At 48.1% G+C, this 19,547-nt stretch overlaps 1 protein-coding gene across 1 annotated transcript in view; it reads left to right on the forward strand.

Annotated features, from left to right (window-relative positions):
• Positions 1–19,547, forward strand: part of Evc2 (EvC ciliary complex subunit 2) — an 84,407-nt gene that overhangs the window by 28,148 nt on the left and 36,712 nt on the right. Inside the window, exons 8-12 of the mRNA XM_051164847.1 lie at positions 3,292–3,616; positions 9,564–9,803; positions 11,832–12,007; positions 14,625–14,784; positions 18,618–19,072. Coding sequence (XP_051020804.1) covers positions 3,292–3,616; positions 9,564–9,803; positions 11,832–12,007; positions 14,625–14,784; positions 18,618–19,072 — 1,356 coding nt within the window. The remainder of the gene's footprint in view (positions 1–3,291; positions 3,617–9,563; positions 9,804–11,831; positions 12,008–14,624; positions 14,785–18,617; positions 19,073–19,547) is intronic.

Here is a 19,547-nt window from a genome sequence, read left to right on the forward strand (position 1 = left end):
AGGAGGGGGGGAGGGAAGGAGGGAGGGAGGGAGGGAGAGAGAGAGAGAGAGAGAGAGAGAGAGAGAGAGAGAGAGAGAGAGAGAGAGAGAGAGAGACTGAGAGAGAGACTTGTATCATTGTACTGCCTTGCCCATATAAGCAAGAAGTTCTTTGAGGGCAGAGGCTTTCCTCTCCGCTCCCACCCCATGCCTCAGTATGAACATAGTGTATGAGTGACTGTTTCCTCTTATGGAGTAGCTTGGTGCCTGGAGACGGGCACAGCCTGGCCTCTCTGCATGGAAATATTTGGTGAAAGAGGGTCCAGTAGGAAAGATGCTAAGAGCCTACCCCATGGCTTACACTGCATTTGGGTTTGTGACAAGCTGCTGACTCACTGGCTTACTATTGATTTCCCGATGTTTCCCTCACACTTTGTGGCTCCCACTTACTGAAGATACTCAGGGGGTGCTTCCCCTGTTCCTCGCTGCCAGGCCCCTATGTTGATGGGGTATGAGTGTACTGTTCGTCTTCAGCATGGAGTCTTGCAGTATTCTTTTTGTGGAAATTGGCTTCTGATGAGGGAAATTTTCTCTTTGCTAATACTGATGGGTGTTTTGTGGACCTACGGTTACACCAGCTAACTCGAAGGCAGCAGAATCATTCTAAAAGAGGCTGTGGCTGCTTAGGCTTCCTTCTGAATTACTGTTCTTTGCGTTGCTTTATGAATCTTTCCCCCATTTTCTGTAGTGCCTATCGATCGGCTCCTAACCTTATATTCTGATTCCTTGCCTCACTATTTGATAAGAACATTTAATTTTTTTTTTTACAAAAGCTAAATGAGAAAGAAGGCATGAATGATGCTCTCACCCTTGTCACCACCAGCCAATCAAATTATTAATTATAATCAGTTCTTGGAAATTCTAAACAATGGTGTTTCTTAGATGTTACTGTGGATGCACCAGTTCAGGGAGTGGTGCAGGATTTTGAGTATTGAATCCTATCCCGTGTGATGCCAAGTGCTTGTCTTTCTGACACCATGAAGGAATCCTAGGGTAATGGAGAATCATGTGTATTTGCATTGCCCTGTAAGCGATTACAAGGGAAGGAAAGGTGACCGGATGCTATGTATAAGAAAGGAATTTTTTTCTATTTGTCTTTTTCTAAAGCCTTTGGGCAATTCACAGTGTCATTAATAGCCTGGAAATTTAACTGATTTGAAGGGATTATTTTTCTGTGCATTGTGGCCTTGGGACATTGACAGTTTTTGTATTTTGTTTTTGTTGTTGCCACTTCTGACAGTCTATGCAAAGCATTTGGCAGTGAAATGGCTGCAACCAAAGTACCTCTGAGCTGCCAGCTCTGACCCCTCAGCAGCCAGTTTCCTCAGGGAAGGGAAGAGCCACAGAGGGAACTACGAATACTTAGGGCCAACAAGATGCTAGAAAATTGTGCTGTGAAATTGTTATTTCTTTCCTCGATAAAACAATTAGCGGCAAACCATTGCCATCCTATTATACAGGTGGGAAAACGAAGTCCTATACTGAGCGTCGCTGGTTAGCAAGTGGCAGCTATGAGAAAAAGCAAGAAGAGAACATGCCATTTGTCCAGTGCAGGTCGCCATATTTTCTGAATTCAGGAAAGTGTGATGGATGCGGCCACCCAGCGTGGTGTATGGGAGCTTGCTACTCACTTGTAACAGATCACTTGAGGCTTGGCAGCTCGTGGCAGAGAAGTGTTGTCTTAGGGTTCTGGAGACCGGAGGCTGATGGGTCTCTCCAGGTGACAGTCAGGCTTTGCAGCTTCCAGAAGCAGTAGCCTCACTCAGTGCTCACCGCTTCATGGGTCTTGAGAGCTGTCAATCCTGCCTTTGTCCTCCTACTGCCTCCTCTGATCCTGGCTCCTCTTCCACCTCGCTCTTCCAAGTTGAAACTCTCCTTGTTGAGGTTTGGGTGCCAAAGCCAGCCGCTGAGCAGTGGCTTCGTCTGCAGCTTCAGCTCCTTAGCCGTGTGACTTCTAGTCACGAGTTCAGGACTGAAGACCTGGTGAAGGAGCCCGTTATTTTTTCTGCCCCACCAGGCTGCTTTGGAGTGTGAAGTCTGTTTTGCCTGTCTCAGAGTAGAACACAGCTGTCGTCCCACAGAACCTGTGGGGCTCTGTCTGGCTCATTTAGCATTTGACAGTGCACACACTGCTTTAAAGCAGCTCCTATGATTCTTTCTGGATCCAACAGAGTTTTCCTTGCAGTTAAGTACTTGCTGCAACAGTGAAGGAAGCAAATGCATGGGGCGTCCTTTAAAGTGGCACTGGTGGGGGTTGGAGTGACGGGTCCTGGGTAAGAGCACTGATTCCTTTTCTAGAAAAATAGCCATTATGGAAGTACCTTTGACTCAAGGTATATTTTACTACAGCTATTCTGGTAAAAAAAAATATGTAGGCAAACTGCCAGGTACCCATTTCCCTGTCTGTATGTGTATCTGTCTACCTCTCTTCTTGACAGTTATGGATGTGCGTGGAGGGTTTCCAGATAAGATGGCATATCGAAGATTTGCTTTCAATTTTTGAACACACATGGCAAAGAATAGGCCTAGTGGGACTGGTGAAAAGGGACACAATTCAAGCAGACTGACATGAGCCAGCATGTGTTCTTCACATTCAAATGATTAAGATTCTCTGTGATGGTTTCCCTAACACATACGTTTATATTGTCACATCCCCACCAAGTGACAGAAGATGTCTACCACTTAGAGGAAGGGTCTTTGTGCATTGCTCGGCTGTACATCTGGAAACCAGTTGGGCAGATGTTCAGAGAGGCTTACACATGCTGCTGACATTCTACAGTTTAAAGGAAGTAAGATTGACTTTGGCTCATTGGCTGAGGGAGTGGTCTGTCATGATGGGGAAGGCGTGGCCACAGGAGCAGCTCAAGGCTGGTAGCAAGAGTGTGAGGTTGCCTGATCACATTTGGGGAGGGACCAGGAAGCAGAGACCAGACAGGAAGCAGGGCTGGGCTGTCAGCCTCAAGGCTTACACTCAGCATCCTGCATCTTCCAGGCAGGCTATAGCTACTATGGCTCCATAACCTTCCCAAACAGTGCCACCAACAGATGACCAAGCGATAATCAAATGAGCCTGTGGGGAGCATTTTTACTCAAATTATGAAAGAGTAGAAAGGAGGGGAAATGGGAAGAGAAGGAGAGGAAAGAAAGAGAAGAGACCTTACCCACGAATACCTTAAATCCTGACAGTTTTGAGGAGCCTCTTGTTCTCTCGTGCTCTCATGTAATGGAGCCCACTCGACCTCTGTTTCTCAGGTTGGAGATCGCAACCCTGAATCAGGCAGATGCGGATCTGGAGGCTTGTCGGAACCAAATTAGTAAGGACATCATTGCCCTTCTGATGAGGAATCTGACCAGTAGTGGTCAACTCTCTCCACAAACCGAGAGGAAGATGGCCGCTGCTTTCAAAAAGCAGTTTCTGATGCTGGAAACTGAGATCCAAGAGGAGTACGAGCGGAAGATGTTGGCACTGACGGCAGAGTGTGACCTAGAAACGAGGAAGAAAACAGAAAGCCAGTACCAGAGGGAGATGGTGGCCATGGAGGAAGCAGAAGAGGTGTTGAGGCGAGTTAGTGAGAGGGTAAGGCAGCCCTGAAGGCTTGTACATACTTCATTCCTCCTCAAGGTCTCGTTAGTAATCAGTGCCCCAACCAGTCCATCTTTCCATCAGTCCATTCATCCATCCATCCATCCATCCATCCACACAACCATCCACATATCAATTCACCAGTTCATACATCACCCACCTATCCATCTACCTGCTCATCACCCCATTCATCTGTCCATCCATCCACATATCAGTTCACCTAGCTATCCACCCATCCACCCATATATCATTCTACCTATCATCCACCCACCCACCCACCCACCCATCCATGCCTGCATCTACCCATCCATTGGTCCGCCCACCATTAATAATGCATACATATATACACATACCTACTCATCCATCTACCTATCCACCTAACTACCTCTCTATGCATCCATCCTCCCAGCTATGCATCTATTCATTAACCATTTATTCATGCATTCAGCCACCCACCCAGTCACCTATCTATCCATTTATCGATCCATCTAGAAATTCACCATCCATCTATTCATGCATCTATGCATCCACCCATTCACTCATCCATCTACACAGTATTATATCTTTCTATTGATCCACCATCCACTTTGCTATCTGTATCTAAAACCACACATATTCCTATTCATTCCGATCCATCTGTCTATCTCCTTCTATCTGCCCTTCCTTCTTTCTACCTGTCTGTTCATCTTCACTTCTGCCCATTCACCCATCTATTCACATACCCTCACATCCGGCCCCTACCCCATCAATCCATTTATGATATTTCACAAGGGTTTATGTGGAACTAACTGTTTCTTTCCTGTAGGCTAGGGACTACAGATACAGACTTGAGACCAACCTCTTGCATTTAAGAAGCTTATGTTCTAATGAAATATCCTCATATTTGAAAAAAGGACGCACGCTAGCCATGCAATGATACAGTTCTGTTTGTGGTCCCATAGTGGTTATGGGGAGAGTAGAAAGACTTCATTTAGCAGAAGGCATGACCAGTTTGTCGTTGGTTATATGTCAGAGAACATATGTCACTTTGGGGAATACCATTTGCTAAATCACAGCTCTGTCCTGAACAGGTCTCTGGAGCCAGGCAAGCCTGGATCTTCCTGTGGAGATCTGAACAAATGTTGACTCCCGTTAGACAGAGCACCAATGACAAACTAAAAAACATTTTGACCAGAGTCTAGCTTAGTGAAGCAGTGGGTTGTTAAACTTACCACGGGAGCATAGGAGACTTAGAAGCAGCTACATCACCATGAAAGCCCACAGCAGCAAGAGTGATGACTTCCAAAAGCTGCATCCCTTGGTGGCTCAAAGTCGCTCAGTCTTCAGCACAGACACACTGCAGTAAAGGCAGGGTTCACTGGGCTCCACCTGTTCCATTGCTCCAGGGCCTGCCTTGTCTCAGTGCTGTCTTGTTTAGGGCAGGGCTTGTGGCTATACTAGCTAGCAGAGACTGCAAGAACAGGGTGCCATACATCTGTGTGTACGTGTGTGTGTGTGTGTGTGTGTGTGTGTGTGTGTGTGTGTGTGTGTGTGTGTGTGTGAGAGAGAGAGAGAGAGAGAGAGAGAGAGAGAGAGAGAGAGAGAGAGAGAGAGAGAGAGAGAGTCAGACATAGGCAGAGACAGAGAGAGAGACAGAGAGACAGAGACAGACAGAGACAGAGACAGAGAGAATACATTTGAATTTTGGTCTTTTGTGGTTTTGGAGGCCGGAACTACAATTCATGGCTTCGGTAGGGCCCAGAATCCTTTGGAGTCTTTAGGGAAGTCTTTCCTTGTCTGACAGCTTTGCTGGTGACTCCCCGTGTTCCTGGGGTTGTAGCTAAGTCAACTTACCCCTGTTCCATCCTCTCATGGCTTCTTTCTGGAACTCTGTCCCCTCTTCCTTGTCTCCTGTGAGGACACTTGTCATTTGATTCACTTATGAGATCCTTAACTTGGTTCAACCTGCAGAGACCCTCCCAAGTTCAGATTTATAGGTTCCTAAGTTACGGGATCAGGACCTAGACGCGTACGTGTATTTGCAGGGGGAGGGGGTGGATGTTACCCTGCTCACTGCAGCTTCCCTGGTGACCCCCTCATCTCTAATGCTCTGTCTACCACCGTGGCTCAGCCCACAGCTCCCTGAGCCAGGCCCTGAGGGAGAGTGCATTTAGCTGTGCAAGCCCAACATCATCTCATCAGCATTCGTTATGAGTTTTGGTTTTCGATTTTCTCTACAAAAAATAGTATAAGCCAGCCTGTATTACAAGTCTACTCTATTCCTTATGGCTTTCAGAGCACGTCCCCCTGAAAAGCTCTAGCTTGAGTTGCACCCTGCTCTTCCAGAAGGCTGGGCCTCCCGGGGTCTCCTCTCCACCCTTTGAACAATAGAGGTGGTACGTGCTCACCTGTTCGCCTCAGAAGGCTGTGTGTGAAGCAAGTTAACATGAAGTAAGTTAAGACACGGTAGGGCCTCCAGTCCAGATGCAGGAGGTTGGGCACTGGACTCTGAGGCACAGATAGAGCAAAGCAGATACTCTGGTGTGTTGCACAGCTAGTGGTGCCTGGGTAGCCGAGGACCGGGAGGAGATGATCTAGTGGTCATTGAACAGCCAAGTGGCTATGGGCCACCATGACAGACTGCACATCTCTAAAAGCCGGAGGATTTGTGTGTTTTCACCTCAAGGAGATGTGTTATGTTAGAGGAGGCAGCTGTGTGGACTCAGCTCAACATTACTCAATGTATCCTCATACTGAAACGCCACAAGGCAGCCCCGTCAACATGTCACATGTTGCTCTTTTCATGTGTCAGCTAAAGTGAAGAGAGAGGGAGAAGCAGGGGCTTCAGTCATTGTTAGTGTCCGCGCTATGGGTGCTGTCAAGGGTTTCCTTTTTGTGTTACCTTTCTGGTGCTGTGATGAGATACTCTGGCAGAAAGCAAGCTAAGGAAAAAAAATTGTTTTGGCTGACAGTCCGAAGGGTTAGACTCTATCGTAGCAGGGAAGTCGTGGCAACAGGAGAGTGAGGGTGGTGAGAGTGAGGAGATGGAGCAATCACACTTCCTCCACACACAGGAAGCACAGAGAAAGAACAGGAAGTGGGGTCAGATTATAGAAACTAAAAGCCCACCCCTGGTGGCATACTTCCTCCAGCAAGGTTCCACCTCCATAATCTTTCCAGAACACTACCAGCTGGGGACCAAGTCAGCCTCTGGGGGGCATTTCATATTTAGACTGACGCGCTTTTCCTGTTGCTATGATAAAGTACTGTGGCAAAGTAACTTAGTGGGAGAGGTTTATTTTAGCTCACAGTTCTAGATTATTTATGCTTGATCATGACTGGGAAGTTGAGGCAGCAGACACCTGAAGCAGTTGGCCATATGGCATCTGTAGTCAAGATGAGAAAGAAATGAACACAGGCGTGCTAGTACTTAGCCCTCTCTTTCTGCTCTGGCATAGGTCAAGATCCAAACCTAGGGAATGACGCTGCTCACTATTAGCATGGACCATTCCATGCTAATTAATGTAGTCAAGACAAGCCCCATATATGCCCACTGGCTGACCTGGTCAAGGCAATTCTTCAATGAGACTCTTCGCCGGATGATTCTTGATGGTGTCAAGTTGAGGTTCATAATTTTATGTCATTTTTAAGGAAACCTCGGACATAAAACATAAATTATTTACATTTGAAGGTGGGGAAACTGAGGCCCAGGAGCGCAGAACCTCACAGCGCAGCTTCCTAAGATCACTTGAGGTCCTGATCTCCCTTTTCCTTCCTCACCTGATATAACTAGTACCCCAAATAGTGGTAACAGAACACTGGAAATGCCACAGATGGCCACAGAATGGGCGAGTGGTGCAACACAGCACGGGTGGTCCCTCTTCTCCACCCAGGCACTTTTGGTGATTTAAGGACCTGTATCCTGCCTGGGTCCATGGAGGCTTCTTAACTCCCTCTCAAGTCTCTGAAAGAGAAAGATTCTCCTTCTGCATAGGAACCTGGCATTGCATCTCTGATAGACATATTTTTATAAAACAGTTTTACAGCCTGCCAGTCTTGCTGAGTGGAGTATAAGGAGTGTAACTGAGGAAATCCTAATTCCACATTTCAGATGGTGTAGAGTGAGCTGGGGCACAGCGACAGCTCAGGGCAGCTCAAAGCCGGCCTGTGGTTGGCTGAAGCATTCTGGTGGCCACACCTTCTCCCCAGGAAAAGACCCTTCTTTCACTGGGAAGTTCAGTAGAGATCTGGCCCAGGGGGATCTCTAATGGTATCCTTTTACTAATGCACCTTTACTGACAACATCTAAAATAGAAAGCCTTTATATTAAGAATGTGGATTTCTCCAAGCATGGTAGCTCATGCCTGTAATCCCAGCATTTGTGGAGATAGAGCAGGAGGATCAGGAGTCCAGAGTCATCCTCCACTATTTGTGAGCTCATAGCCAGTTCAGGTTATATAAGACCCTCTTTCTCAAAACAAAACAAGGGCTTGGAGAGATAGCTCAGCAGTTAAGAGCACTGACTGCTCTTCCAGAGGACCTGGGTTCGATTCCCAGCACCCACATGGCAGCTCACAAAAAGGGATATTATGATGTCCTCTTCTGATCTCCTAGGTACCAGGTGTGCATGTGGTACTAGATGGGGTAGAAGGATCAGTGAGTAAAGTGCCTGCTGTGCAAATGTGGGGACCTGAGTTTGGATCCATAGCACCCATGTAGAAGCAGGCATTCTACCACACCTGTAGCCCCACCTCCGGGAGGGCAGAGACCAATCCCTGGGTCTCAGTGGTGAGCCAGCCTAGCTGAAGCAGCGAGCTCCAGGTTCAGTGAGAGGTCCTGTTTCAATAAGTAAGGTGGGGGCATGAAAGAGGAGGATAACAGATGTTGACCTCTGGCCGCCATACAAACACACACACACACACACACACACACACACACACACACACACACACATGAGGAGGGGGGAGTGTGTTGCCATGGAAGGAAATCTCAGTAGCAGTCATCCTATCATGTTCCAGTTTACACCCTCACACGTGGAAGTGTCACGTGACATTGCCACTGAGGTCCTATGATCTCACCTACCCATGAAGGGTAAAGAGGACCTCCCTCCAGTTGGGAATCCTGTCCTTGTGGTTCAGCCACCCAGATGTCCGCACAAGCAACAAAGTACCATTTCTTAGCTGGAGCTGAGCTCAGGCCCAATTGCTGGCATTTTTCTCCTCATTGATGCTGGAAGTAAAAGTGCTGGGCGTCATCTTGTGAGTCTAACTGTGCGATCTGTTGACACTTCGAGATTTCCATTTTTTGCAGACACTTTTCAAGCAATCTGATTTGCAAATTGGCACATGCCCGCCCACTGTGAACTTTGTGTTTTACAGCTGTTCTGGCAGGAAATTCAGATAACAAGGAAGGATGGGTTGGAACAGTTTCTTCTCAGGACTCTCAGTCTCAACACTGCAGACTTGGGGCTGTGTGTGTGTGTGTGTGTGTGTGTGTGTGTGTGTGTGTGTGTGTGTGTGTGCATATGTGCACACATGTGCAACCATGTACACTATGGTGCGTATGTCTCTGTACTCTGTGTTCATGCATGACTGCATTTGTGTAGTGGTTTGAGTACCATGTATACACACACACACTTGTCTGACTTTGGATGTACTGCTGTGTGTGCACACACATGCAGGTACACAGTGAAGATGTGTATATATCTGTGCAGACATACATATGTTCCTATATATATTGCACATGGTTCATATGTAGTTACAGTACACATGCACTGTGCCTGTGCATGACACATGCATGCAATACAATGTGTGGATGCCGTGCATTCTTTGTCTGTTTTGAGTGTGCTTGTGTGGCTATTGCATGTGTATTGTCCATGTGCACATGTGCTCACATGGGTATGTGTGTGTACATGTTCACATTCAGTTTGTCTGCCTCTCACAGGTTTCTCTTCTCTCCACAGTCTGCTGCAGAGTGCAGCAACCTTTTGCGGACCCTCCATGACCTGGAGCAAGAGGACGTGCAGAGGTCCCTCGCTCTGCACCAAGCAGAGGACTTTGCCCAAGCGCACAGGCAGCTGGTTGTTTTCCAGAGAAACGAGTTACACAGCATTGTCTATACCCAGATACAGAGTGCTGTTGCCAAAGGGGAACTGAGGCCTGAGTTGGCTAAAATGCTGCTGCAAGACTACTCTAAAACACAGGTAATGCCTGCGATCAGGCCTGCCCTGGTAGAAAGGCGTTTTCTAAACCCCCCAGTGATTATCTCTTCTAGCATTGAGTCCTGTCTTCCTTCTGTGCTAGGAACTGGTGAGCTTTCTATCCCTTCTTCCTCTTGATAGAGGTGTGAGTGTCTGGCATGGAAGGCAGAAGGTAGCTTGTAGTGCAAGTCATGGGCTCAGGCTGACTCGGGCTGGATTGTGGTTCCACCTGTATCAGCTGTGGGTCCTGGTGCAGTGAAATTTAAAGAGCTGGTCCATGGCAAGTCGGTGCTTTGCATAAAATGTGTCACACACACACAGGCACACACACACACACTGACACACAAATACCTACTTGAGACACACAAGTCTCTAGTAGTAGTGCAAATACCACTAGATAGTAGATGATGCTCTTACACACGCACATATGGCACAATTGATGATATATCTAGGATTTAGGGCCTATGTTTAGATGGGCCCATAAATGCAAGTGTAAAAATTGTTCATGTAGACTGAGTCAGTTCCTACTAGATAGTGAAGGTAGTTTTCTGATCATGTTAGTATTGTGGGAAGTTTCTCCACTTTGAAATGACTTAGAGCAACAGAGGAGCAGCCAGGAGGGTATAGGACTCAGCTTTTGTCCTTTAACCACTGGCTGCTGACAGTGACCTGCCAACATTTAGCTCCTGATTTGGGGGTTCTGGCAGAGGCCAAGTGAGCAGGTCTAATATGGGCCGGGAAGGGAGACAGCATCGCCCCAACCAAGCCTGTTAGGAAGCCACCACCATGCTCAGAAGACACTCAGAGAGAACACACTATCACTCCATATGCAACTAGGTTTCCCCCACTAAGACGCTGTGATAGTAGCTGTTCAGGTAGATGGTCTGGACCCCACAACATGACAGATGTATGGACTGTTGCTGGGTTTACTTCAATCCCATGATGCACAGTGCTGATGCCAAGTACATTGGGAAAGGGCACATGTCACTGTGGAATAAAAAGGTGACCCACCCCACCCCACTGGGATTAGTACCACCACTCTGCACTACAGTGGAGTGTTGCTGCAACAATCCTAGCTTGGGAGCTGTGGTGCCCAGAAGGCCCTTGGGAAGGCCAGCTGTGCTTCACATTCCTGAGCATGCAGTCAGTGTCTGGCTGGACAGCGCCAATCCTCACATGTTGGAACATGGACAGACCACGGCTTATGTGGAAGAGGGACTGTCCAGCTATCACCGGTCTCAAGTGGGTAGCCTATATGTACCTAGTGTCTCCACAGAGAGAAGCAGCCCTGGCTAGTGGGATGGCCACTGCTCTGAGCAGACCAGTACTGTTACTGGGATGCTGGTGAAAGCTGGGTTTGGAGGACAACCCCTCAGGACTATAGAGTCTGGAACCCAGCTTCAGAACCCAGCTTAGGTGCTTCTAGCAGCATGATGTGAACCAAGTTTCCTCATCTGTGCCCAGCTATTTCCAGCAATGTGATGTGTGCTGTGGGCTTGGTTTCCTTATGTGTAGATTGGAAATAATTGTTCACTCCTTCAAATAAAATGGGGGAGGTTCAGAGGGCTCATACCTAGAGATTCCACAGAGGACACACAGACTTGAGCCCAAAGTTGTTACCATGACTCCCTTCCGCTGTCCTGTGTGCCTGCCCTACCTCTTCTGTCTCCTTGGCTACCATGGGGCTGGCTAACTGGCTGATTCACCCTAGAACACGAACACTTGTCCCATGATATAAGGCTGTGAGACATCCCCATCTGGGCTGTGAATGGTGGACGCAGGGTGAGTGATGGCATAGGTCACACATGGGTCTTGCTTGGTGGTGCAGACATGTTGCTGAAGGGAAGGTGGCTTACATCTGGTCACCAGGGCACTTCTCAGAGCCCTCTTATGCTCACCACACTTCCTTATGACCTTTGTCACAGCAGGAAGGTTCAAGGTGTTCACCCCAATGGAAAAGCCATATTTTAAGTGTCCGCCAAGACTTTTCTTAACATTCCAATAAGCCACGCATCTTATCTTGTAAAACAGGAGAGTGTGGAAGAGCTGACAGACTTCTTCCAGGCCACCAAGCGGTACCATCTCAGCAAGAGGTTTGGCCATAGGGAGTACCTGGTCCAGAGCCTGCAGGCCGTGGAGACCCGTGTGCAAGGGCTGCTGAGCACTGCGGCTGCCCAACTGACGAGCCTCATCCACAAACATGAGAGGTAAGGGCGTGTAGCCTCCTGAGGGAGACAGAGACGCTGCCCCAGCCTTCCTGCCCAACATCAGAGGGAGGCTGACCCACTCCCAAGACCAGTCCCTCCCATCCAGTCAGCTATGCCCGAATGCTGTCACCTGGTTTGTCATGAGGATTTTTTTTTTTTTTTTTGCTGTAAAATTCCCTCTCAGTAGATTTCTAAAAAGCATACATGGTAGTCAAGACAACTGTATGATGTCCTCCCCTATGTCCCTACCACTCAGCTTCTGCCAGCTCTGGCTCATGGCTTTATGCTCCTGTCTTTGAGTGGAGCAAATTCTGAGCCACCTTTTCTGGATAAATCCATGAAGAAGGCTGACACTGCCTGTGGTGGGACAGCCCACTTCCCTTTGGGACTAGCATTGACTCTCTCCATTGAGTGTAGTAGACATGCAGCTTTGGCTCAGGCTTGTATGGTTTTTCTCAGCAGTTCTGGGGACCATGCATGGTAAGGTGGGTGGTGTCAGGCACTTCTGAGGCAGCTTCCTCGTAAACAGTGAAATGTGGTGTCTAGGTCTGAGAGAAACAGGGACCACGTGAGGCTGTCTTGCTCGTGACCACGCACGGTTTTGTGAATTGGTTCTACACCTCAGGTCATGTTATGGGGACTTTATCGCTTCCTGCTGTGGTTAATAAAGACTCAATAAGATGCAGATTATGTAGGCACTGCCTATTCTGATATGATAATGGAGTCATCACTGCAGCCTGCTTGGCATTCCTAATTAATTTTCACTAAAGTGAAAGGAAGGCTCTTTGCCTCAGCCTGAAGAAATGGCAGCTGCTTGGCTGCCCTGAGCAGTTTCTGGGGGAGGCCATCTTATGCCTTATCATGTGTGTATGTGTGCGTGTGTGTGTGTGTGTGTGTGTGTGTGTGTGTGTGTGTTTGCGCACGCGCGCGCGTGTGTGTGTGTGTGTGTGTGTGTGTGTGTGTGTGTGTGTGTGCACATGGTAGGAGGGTGTGCCTGCCTGTGTATGTACAAATGGAGGCCGGCAGGTGAGCACTGAGTCTTTTCCTCTCTGGATTTCCACTTTACTATTCAGGAGAGTTTTTTTTTACTGAATTTGGGGCTCAGAGATTGGCTATCCTGTGTGGCCAGAAAACTCCTAGGATCTACTTATCTCTACCCACTTCGCCATCACCACCACCACCCCGTCTCCTGCCTGGGGTGACAGATGTGTTCTACCATGCCTAGATTTTCACACTGATGCTACGATCTGAGCTTAAGTCCTTATACGTGTACAGCAACCACGTTGGCCACTTGCTTGTTTTCCCAGCCGTGGACTTACATTCCTAAAGCACCTGTTACCTTTCCTTCCTGTTTCATTCCATCAGGATTGTCTGATCTGTCTTGAACTGGGGCACACAGCCAAGGGATGCAAACAGGTGGGGGATACCAATATCAGGAGAAACACACACTTGTCAAGATTCTAGGACAAATAGAAACATCAGGACAGACATTAGGAGAGCCAGTGTAGGGAGTGGCTCACATGGTAAGTTGGCAAGTCCCTCCACCTGTTGTAAGCCAGTTCCAGTTAGAGGGCAGAGGCCCCAGATGCTGGCATGAGAGTCTCAGTCTGAGGGCAGAGATGGAGTGGCTGATGCAGAGGAAGCTGTGACATTCAGGGTGGGGTGGGGGTGAGGGGTGAGGGGGAGCAGGGGTTTGCTCTACTTGGGACCTCATGAGTTGCGTGTTACCCACATTTTGGTGATGTCTCTTTTCTATTGCTACTGAAGAATACCTGGCTGGACACAATGCAAGTTTATTTGGTGACAGTGCCTGCAAGAGAAGGGAGTGACAAGGGGATGAGATTCCCCCTTCCACAGTTAACCTACTCCTGCAGTTATAGCATTCATTGTCTCTTTAAATTAAAATTTGAGTTAGTATATAAAGTGATGAGTTTCATTATGGAATTTTCTTATATGCATACCATTACACTTTGTTCCTGTACACACACATACACATCATACCAACACACACACACACACACACACACACACACACACACACACACACACATTCTCTGTCCCTTCTTTTCCTCTCTTGCTGCCCTCTTTCTTTCTTCAGAAGCATCCCCCTTTCCTGACTTAGCTAACTGGCTAAGACTCATATAGGAAATTAAATGACAACCCGTGTTTTGAAGGGAACATTCAGACCATAGCAAGAGTCCTCCTGTTTGTATGCTGGCGTCCTCTGAGTCACTACCCAAGCCATCCACAGCCTCTCATTGGCTTTCCGGCCTTCTGACCCAGGATTCTTCATCTCCTCCTCTTCTCCTTGGGAAGCACTCTTCCTACCCAGTGGTCTCTGCAGACATCTTTTTCTCCCCAAGCCTCCTCTGCCTGTTTCTGATCCATCAGATCTCTGGGCTGAGCTTTCTCCTTCCGTCTTCTTGCACCCTGACCTTGCTCTGTTGCTATCATGCCTGTGTCTCAGTGGCAGCTTCTCCTCCTGGAGGTTTTCCAGCTTGAGAGCAGCCTAATAAGAGCTACACACCCAGTCACCCAGTCACGAAGCCATCCAGCCTGCAGAATGGAGGGATGGGATGGAGCCTGCACATTCTGACTTTCCATATTCTCCATGTAGGGCCGGGTACTTGGATGAAGATCAGATGGAAATGCTGTTGGAGCGAGCACAGACGGAAACCTTTTCTATAAAGCAGAAGCTGGACAATGACTTAAGGCAGGAAAAGAAAAAGCTCCACCAAAAATTAGTAACTAAGAGAAGGCGAGAGCTTCTGCAGAAGGTATGTGAGGCTTTCTTTGTGCTCTTCTTTATCTCTGCAGCGCCCTCCCCTCAGGGTAGCAGGCACAGGATGGTCAGAGCTGGTGGCATGATCCGCCATCCGTGGTTGATTAGTAGTGACTTCTTAGAATGCTATGTGAAGGAGGATTCTGTGTCTCCTTACAGCAGAGTTTGTGGTGGACTAGTAATGTCTGCATTGGAAGGGAATCCAAAGATGATGATAGGTGTGACTTTTATGTTTAATTAGCCCTGTGTGTTTGAAAGGAAAGTGTCTTCAGTCCTTATGAGGTGCAAGAGTGACGGTCAGTCTTTCGCTGGGGAAGGCTTTCCAGAGCACGTACAGTATAGATGGGATATAAGGACGGAAAGGATCAGTATTAGCTCAGGACCCCCAAGACCAAATTTTCAGCATAAAGAAGATTTATTTGTCTGAGAGGGACAAAGGGCAAGGAATAACAGACAAGGACAGGAGATAGAGGACAAAAGAGAAGGGGGAGGGAACATAGGAGATGGGGGAGGGTTGAGGGACAAAGGACTGCCTCTGGATAGAGAGGAGACAGGTGTGGGCCATAGAAAAATGGTGGTTTATAAAGATAAAAAGAGAAACCCTGTGTTAAGATGAGGTGTTTAATTTTAATTGGACATGTTAATTACATGAGCAAGGGGACTTTTGATTGCTGTATTTCAATACTTTGATAGCTGGACCTTGGTAGTCAGCCTCAGAAGGAGGAAGTGGCCAAAAGAGAGAATAATAGACCTTGGTGGGCTAGCTTTAGGAATGTCATCTAATGGTTTTTTAGCAAGGCAGAGGGAATGAGGAGAAGGGCAAGGCCTCCCAGAGCCATGTTTGCCATGCTTAGAGCTGGCTAGAGTCCCTTCAAGGACAAATAGGCATTTGAGGCAGACGAGAGGGATGAGTACAAAGTGCTGGCAGCGGAACAGCATTGTGTTCCAAGTTTAAGTGCTGAGACCAGAATGCACTACTGCTGACAGAATGGCAAGCTCTGAGAGAAGAATGGGGCCAAAATGTGAAGAGAGGCAAGGGCTGGAGGGGAGCTAGCCAGAAGCAGGGCCAAGTCAAGGGAGGCACGGTATGCCAGCCTGAAGGCTGACCCCCTACATTCAGACAAAGGAGAAGGAGTTTGTGATTTAGGAAGCTTGTTGGGAGAGCTTTGGGAAGACATAACCATAGAAGGTTCTAGTAGGTGGCTAGATGAAAGCTTGCAACCACATGAATTGACAGCACCTGGAGCTTTGTGAGAAGTCAGGACAGATTTGGAAGTTACATGGGGCCTCAGGGACCCCAGGGTGACATGAGGTAGCATGGCAGCCCCCCTGGGTGAAGAAGAGAGAAGGGAGAGCCAGGAGGCTTTTAGCTGCATCACTAGAAACTTGTTTATTCTTTGATAATCTTGTCCATGAATAGTATCTTCTCCACCCCCACATCCCCCTCTAATCCTTCCCACATCTCTTCCCCAACATTCTCCAACATTCCCTTCTAAACTTCATGATGACTCCTCCTCCTCTTCCTCTTCCTCCTCCTCCTCTTCCTCTTCCTCCTCTTCTTCCTCCTCCTCCTCTTCCCTCTACCTCCTCTTCTTCTTCCTCCTCCTCTTCTTCTTTTCCTCCTCCTCCTTCTCCTTCTCCTTCTCCTTCTTCTTCTTCTTCTTCTTGTTTTTAAACTGTGTGTATGATCTTTTGCCTGCATGTATGTGTGTGTACCATAAGCCTACCTGCTCTTCATAGAGGCCAGAAGAGGGTATCAGAGCCCCTGGAACTGGAATTATAGATGGTTGTGAGCCACCATGTTGGTGCTGGAAATGGAACCCAGGTCTTCTGGGGGAGCACCCAGTGCTCTTAACCATTGAGCCATCTGTCTGATCTGTCCCACCCTCCCTTCATCCCTTTCTCCCTTCCTCCCTCTCTTTCTCTTTATATACATGTATATGTACATACATGTACATATATATTATATATATTCACATATATATCCTGCTGAGTCTAATTAGTGTTGCCCATAGTCACATGGGTTTAAGGCCGACCACTACTCATTGGCAACACACCAAGTGTTACATCGCTGAAGAAAACTGACTTTCCCCTGCAGTTCTTGACAGCCTGTAGCTCCTCAGCCAGGAGTGCGTCATCTGAGCCCCTCTCTCATCATGTCAGAATGTTGATGTAATGGTTTGATTTAATGCAGGTCTTTGTGCATGTAGCGAGTTGTTGAGAGTTCATCCTTGTCATGCCTGGGTAAGACTCCTTTATATGTGGCACTTCTCCAAACCCTCCAGCTCTTACTATCTCTCTGCCCTCTCTTCCCTCAATGTTCCCTGAGCCTTTGTGGGAGGAGGTGTGGGGTAGATGTCCCATTTGAGAGTGTGACACAGTCACTTGTTCTCTACACTTTGACCAGCTATGAGTCTCTGTATTAGCCACCATCTACTGCAAAAAGAAGCTTCTCTGACTGTGATTGAGAGTGACATTGATAAAGAAACCCAGAAACTGCATTTTACTATCAAGTTGTGTCCAACAGAAATCCATGCTTCTGACTTCCATCACTGAAGAACCTCCCATTGCTAACGCCACCCCTTCCAGTTCTTAGAGCCACATTTCCGAGATGATGTGGCTCCATCCGAGGTAGAAGAACTGGACTCCAGACCTCTCTATGGATTTTGGCAGTCTCTTGCAAATATTACTGCTTGCAGTTACTTTTGATAAATGTTGTGAGTGACTCAGGAGTAGTAATAGCTCCATGAAGGCTGTGTGGTGTGTCCCCAATAACAAGGACATGGCCTGACACATGCAGTCAATAAATAATTGACTCGAAAAAATAATGGAAGACTGAATGACCGGTTGCACTGGTCACAGCATGAACGGATGGAAGAGAAGAACCTCATGCTCTTAAATAGAATGGAGACTGTGGACCCACTGTTATAGTGATGACATGACGGCATCTTCATGCAGGGCAAGTCTTTCCTACATCCAAGCCTTAGCACCCGATGATTTTCACCCAGGATTTGCTTAGGGTATTCCGTAAGGGGCTCCACGGACTTCCTCATGAACGTGTCTCTCACAGGCACCATCATTGGCTTCCCTACTCACATGTCATGGTTTTCAGTGACCACATGACACACACATGGTAGGGCCAACAGCAAGTATGCACTACTGCAGACTCTGCCATAGGCATCTTCCTAAGGGCTGACATGGAGTGAGCAGCTCATAAGGGTCCACACTGTAGTGTAGTTGCTGTTAGTATTTCCAATGGACAGATCAAGAAGTAGAGGCAGAGGGAGAGCTAGATTTCTGGATGCGAGAAAGTCAGGATAGAACCCCAGTGGGCTACCTCTTGGGCTTTACCTAGTCATTATGTAGCTATTTTCAACACAAAATTCTTTTTTTTTTCCAACACAAATCCTTAACCATTGTGTGTATGTGTGTGCATGTGTATGTGAGCTTGTGTATTTGCTGAGGCCTGAGCCAAAGCTAAGTAAGCAACTCGTACTGAGCTGCATCCCGAGCCTTCTTTTCACTTTTACTCTTTACTTTGATACAGGATTCGCTATGTTGCCCAGGCTGGCCTTGAACTTACAATCCTCCTCTTGCTTCCGTCTTCCAGGAGGCTAGGGTGATAGACATATGCTACAAGATCCTGATGTTCGCTTGTGCCAGTTTTCTAAGTGTGAGATTATTGGGGACAAGGCTGTACATGCCTTCTGTGTCCCCTTGAGTTTTGAAAAGAAGTACTGTACCTCTTCACTTCACCCCCTGACTGTCTGTGCTCCTACACACATGAGTCCTGACCATCTAGTGGCCACTTTCTCACATTCCTGACAGCATAAGGAGCAGCAGAAGGAGCAGGTGTCCCTGGGCGAGGCCTCCAGCACTGCGGAGGATTCAATCCAGTACCTGCGCCAGTGGAGGAGCGTGATGGCCGAGCACACCGCTGCCCTGGAGGAGCTGCAGGAACGTCTGGACCAGGCTGCCCTGGACGACCTCCGTCTCCTGACTGTGTCACTGTCTGAGAAAGCCACGGAGGACCTGAGGCGCCTGCAGAGCACGGCCATGACCCAGGAGCTGCTGAAACGCAGCGCTCCCTGGCTCTTCCTGCAGCAGATCTTGGAGGAGCACAGCCGGGAGTCGGCTGCCCGCACTGCGCAGCTGGAGGCAGAAGAGAGAGAACGGGGCCAGGAGCTGGTGCAGGGTGTGAGGCAGCGGCTACAGCAGGATGCTCCGGAGGCCTGCACCGAGGAACAGGCAGAGCTGAGGCATTGGGAGCACTTGGTGTTCACGTGAGTGATGATGAGCGGGCACCCACACTGGGAAGGGAGTGGTCCATGCAGGATGGAGAGGCAGGATGTCCGAACACGTGGTACCATCTCCAGACAAATAAGATCTGCACTGTTAATTAGTCATACATACTGGGCCTACAAGTCCCACAGGGATTACACATGACCTGTAGGGTCATCATAGGATGATGCACTGTAGGCCAGAAGGCAACCCAGCTTCTGTGGGGGAGATAGACTATCTGAATCATCCAGTGGGTTGTCAGTGGATGAAGTGCTCCTGGTCCCTCTATAGGAAGTGTTGTATAAGCTAGGGGTGGTAGTCAGGCCTGGAATTCCGGCACTTGGGAAGTGGAGGCAGGGGTATCATCCAGTTTGTGGCCAGCCTGGGCTACATGATGCCATGTTTCAAAGTAAAATAAGGGCTAGGGTGATGGCTAGGTTGGCTAAGGGCTGCACAAGCATGAGGACCTAATTTGGG

The sequence above is a fragment of the Acomys russatus genome, chromosome 22 (genome assembly GCF_903995435.1).
Source record: "Acomys russatus chromosome 22, mAcoRus1.1, whole genome shotgun sequence".
Taxonomy (NCBI): Eukaryota; Metazoa; Chordata; class Mammalia; order Rodentia; family Muridae; genus Acomys; species Acomys russatus.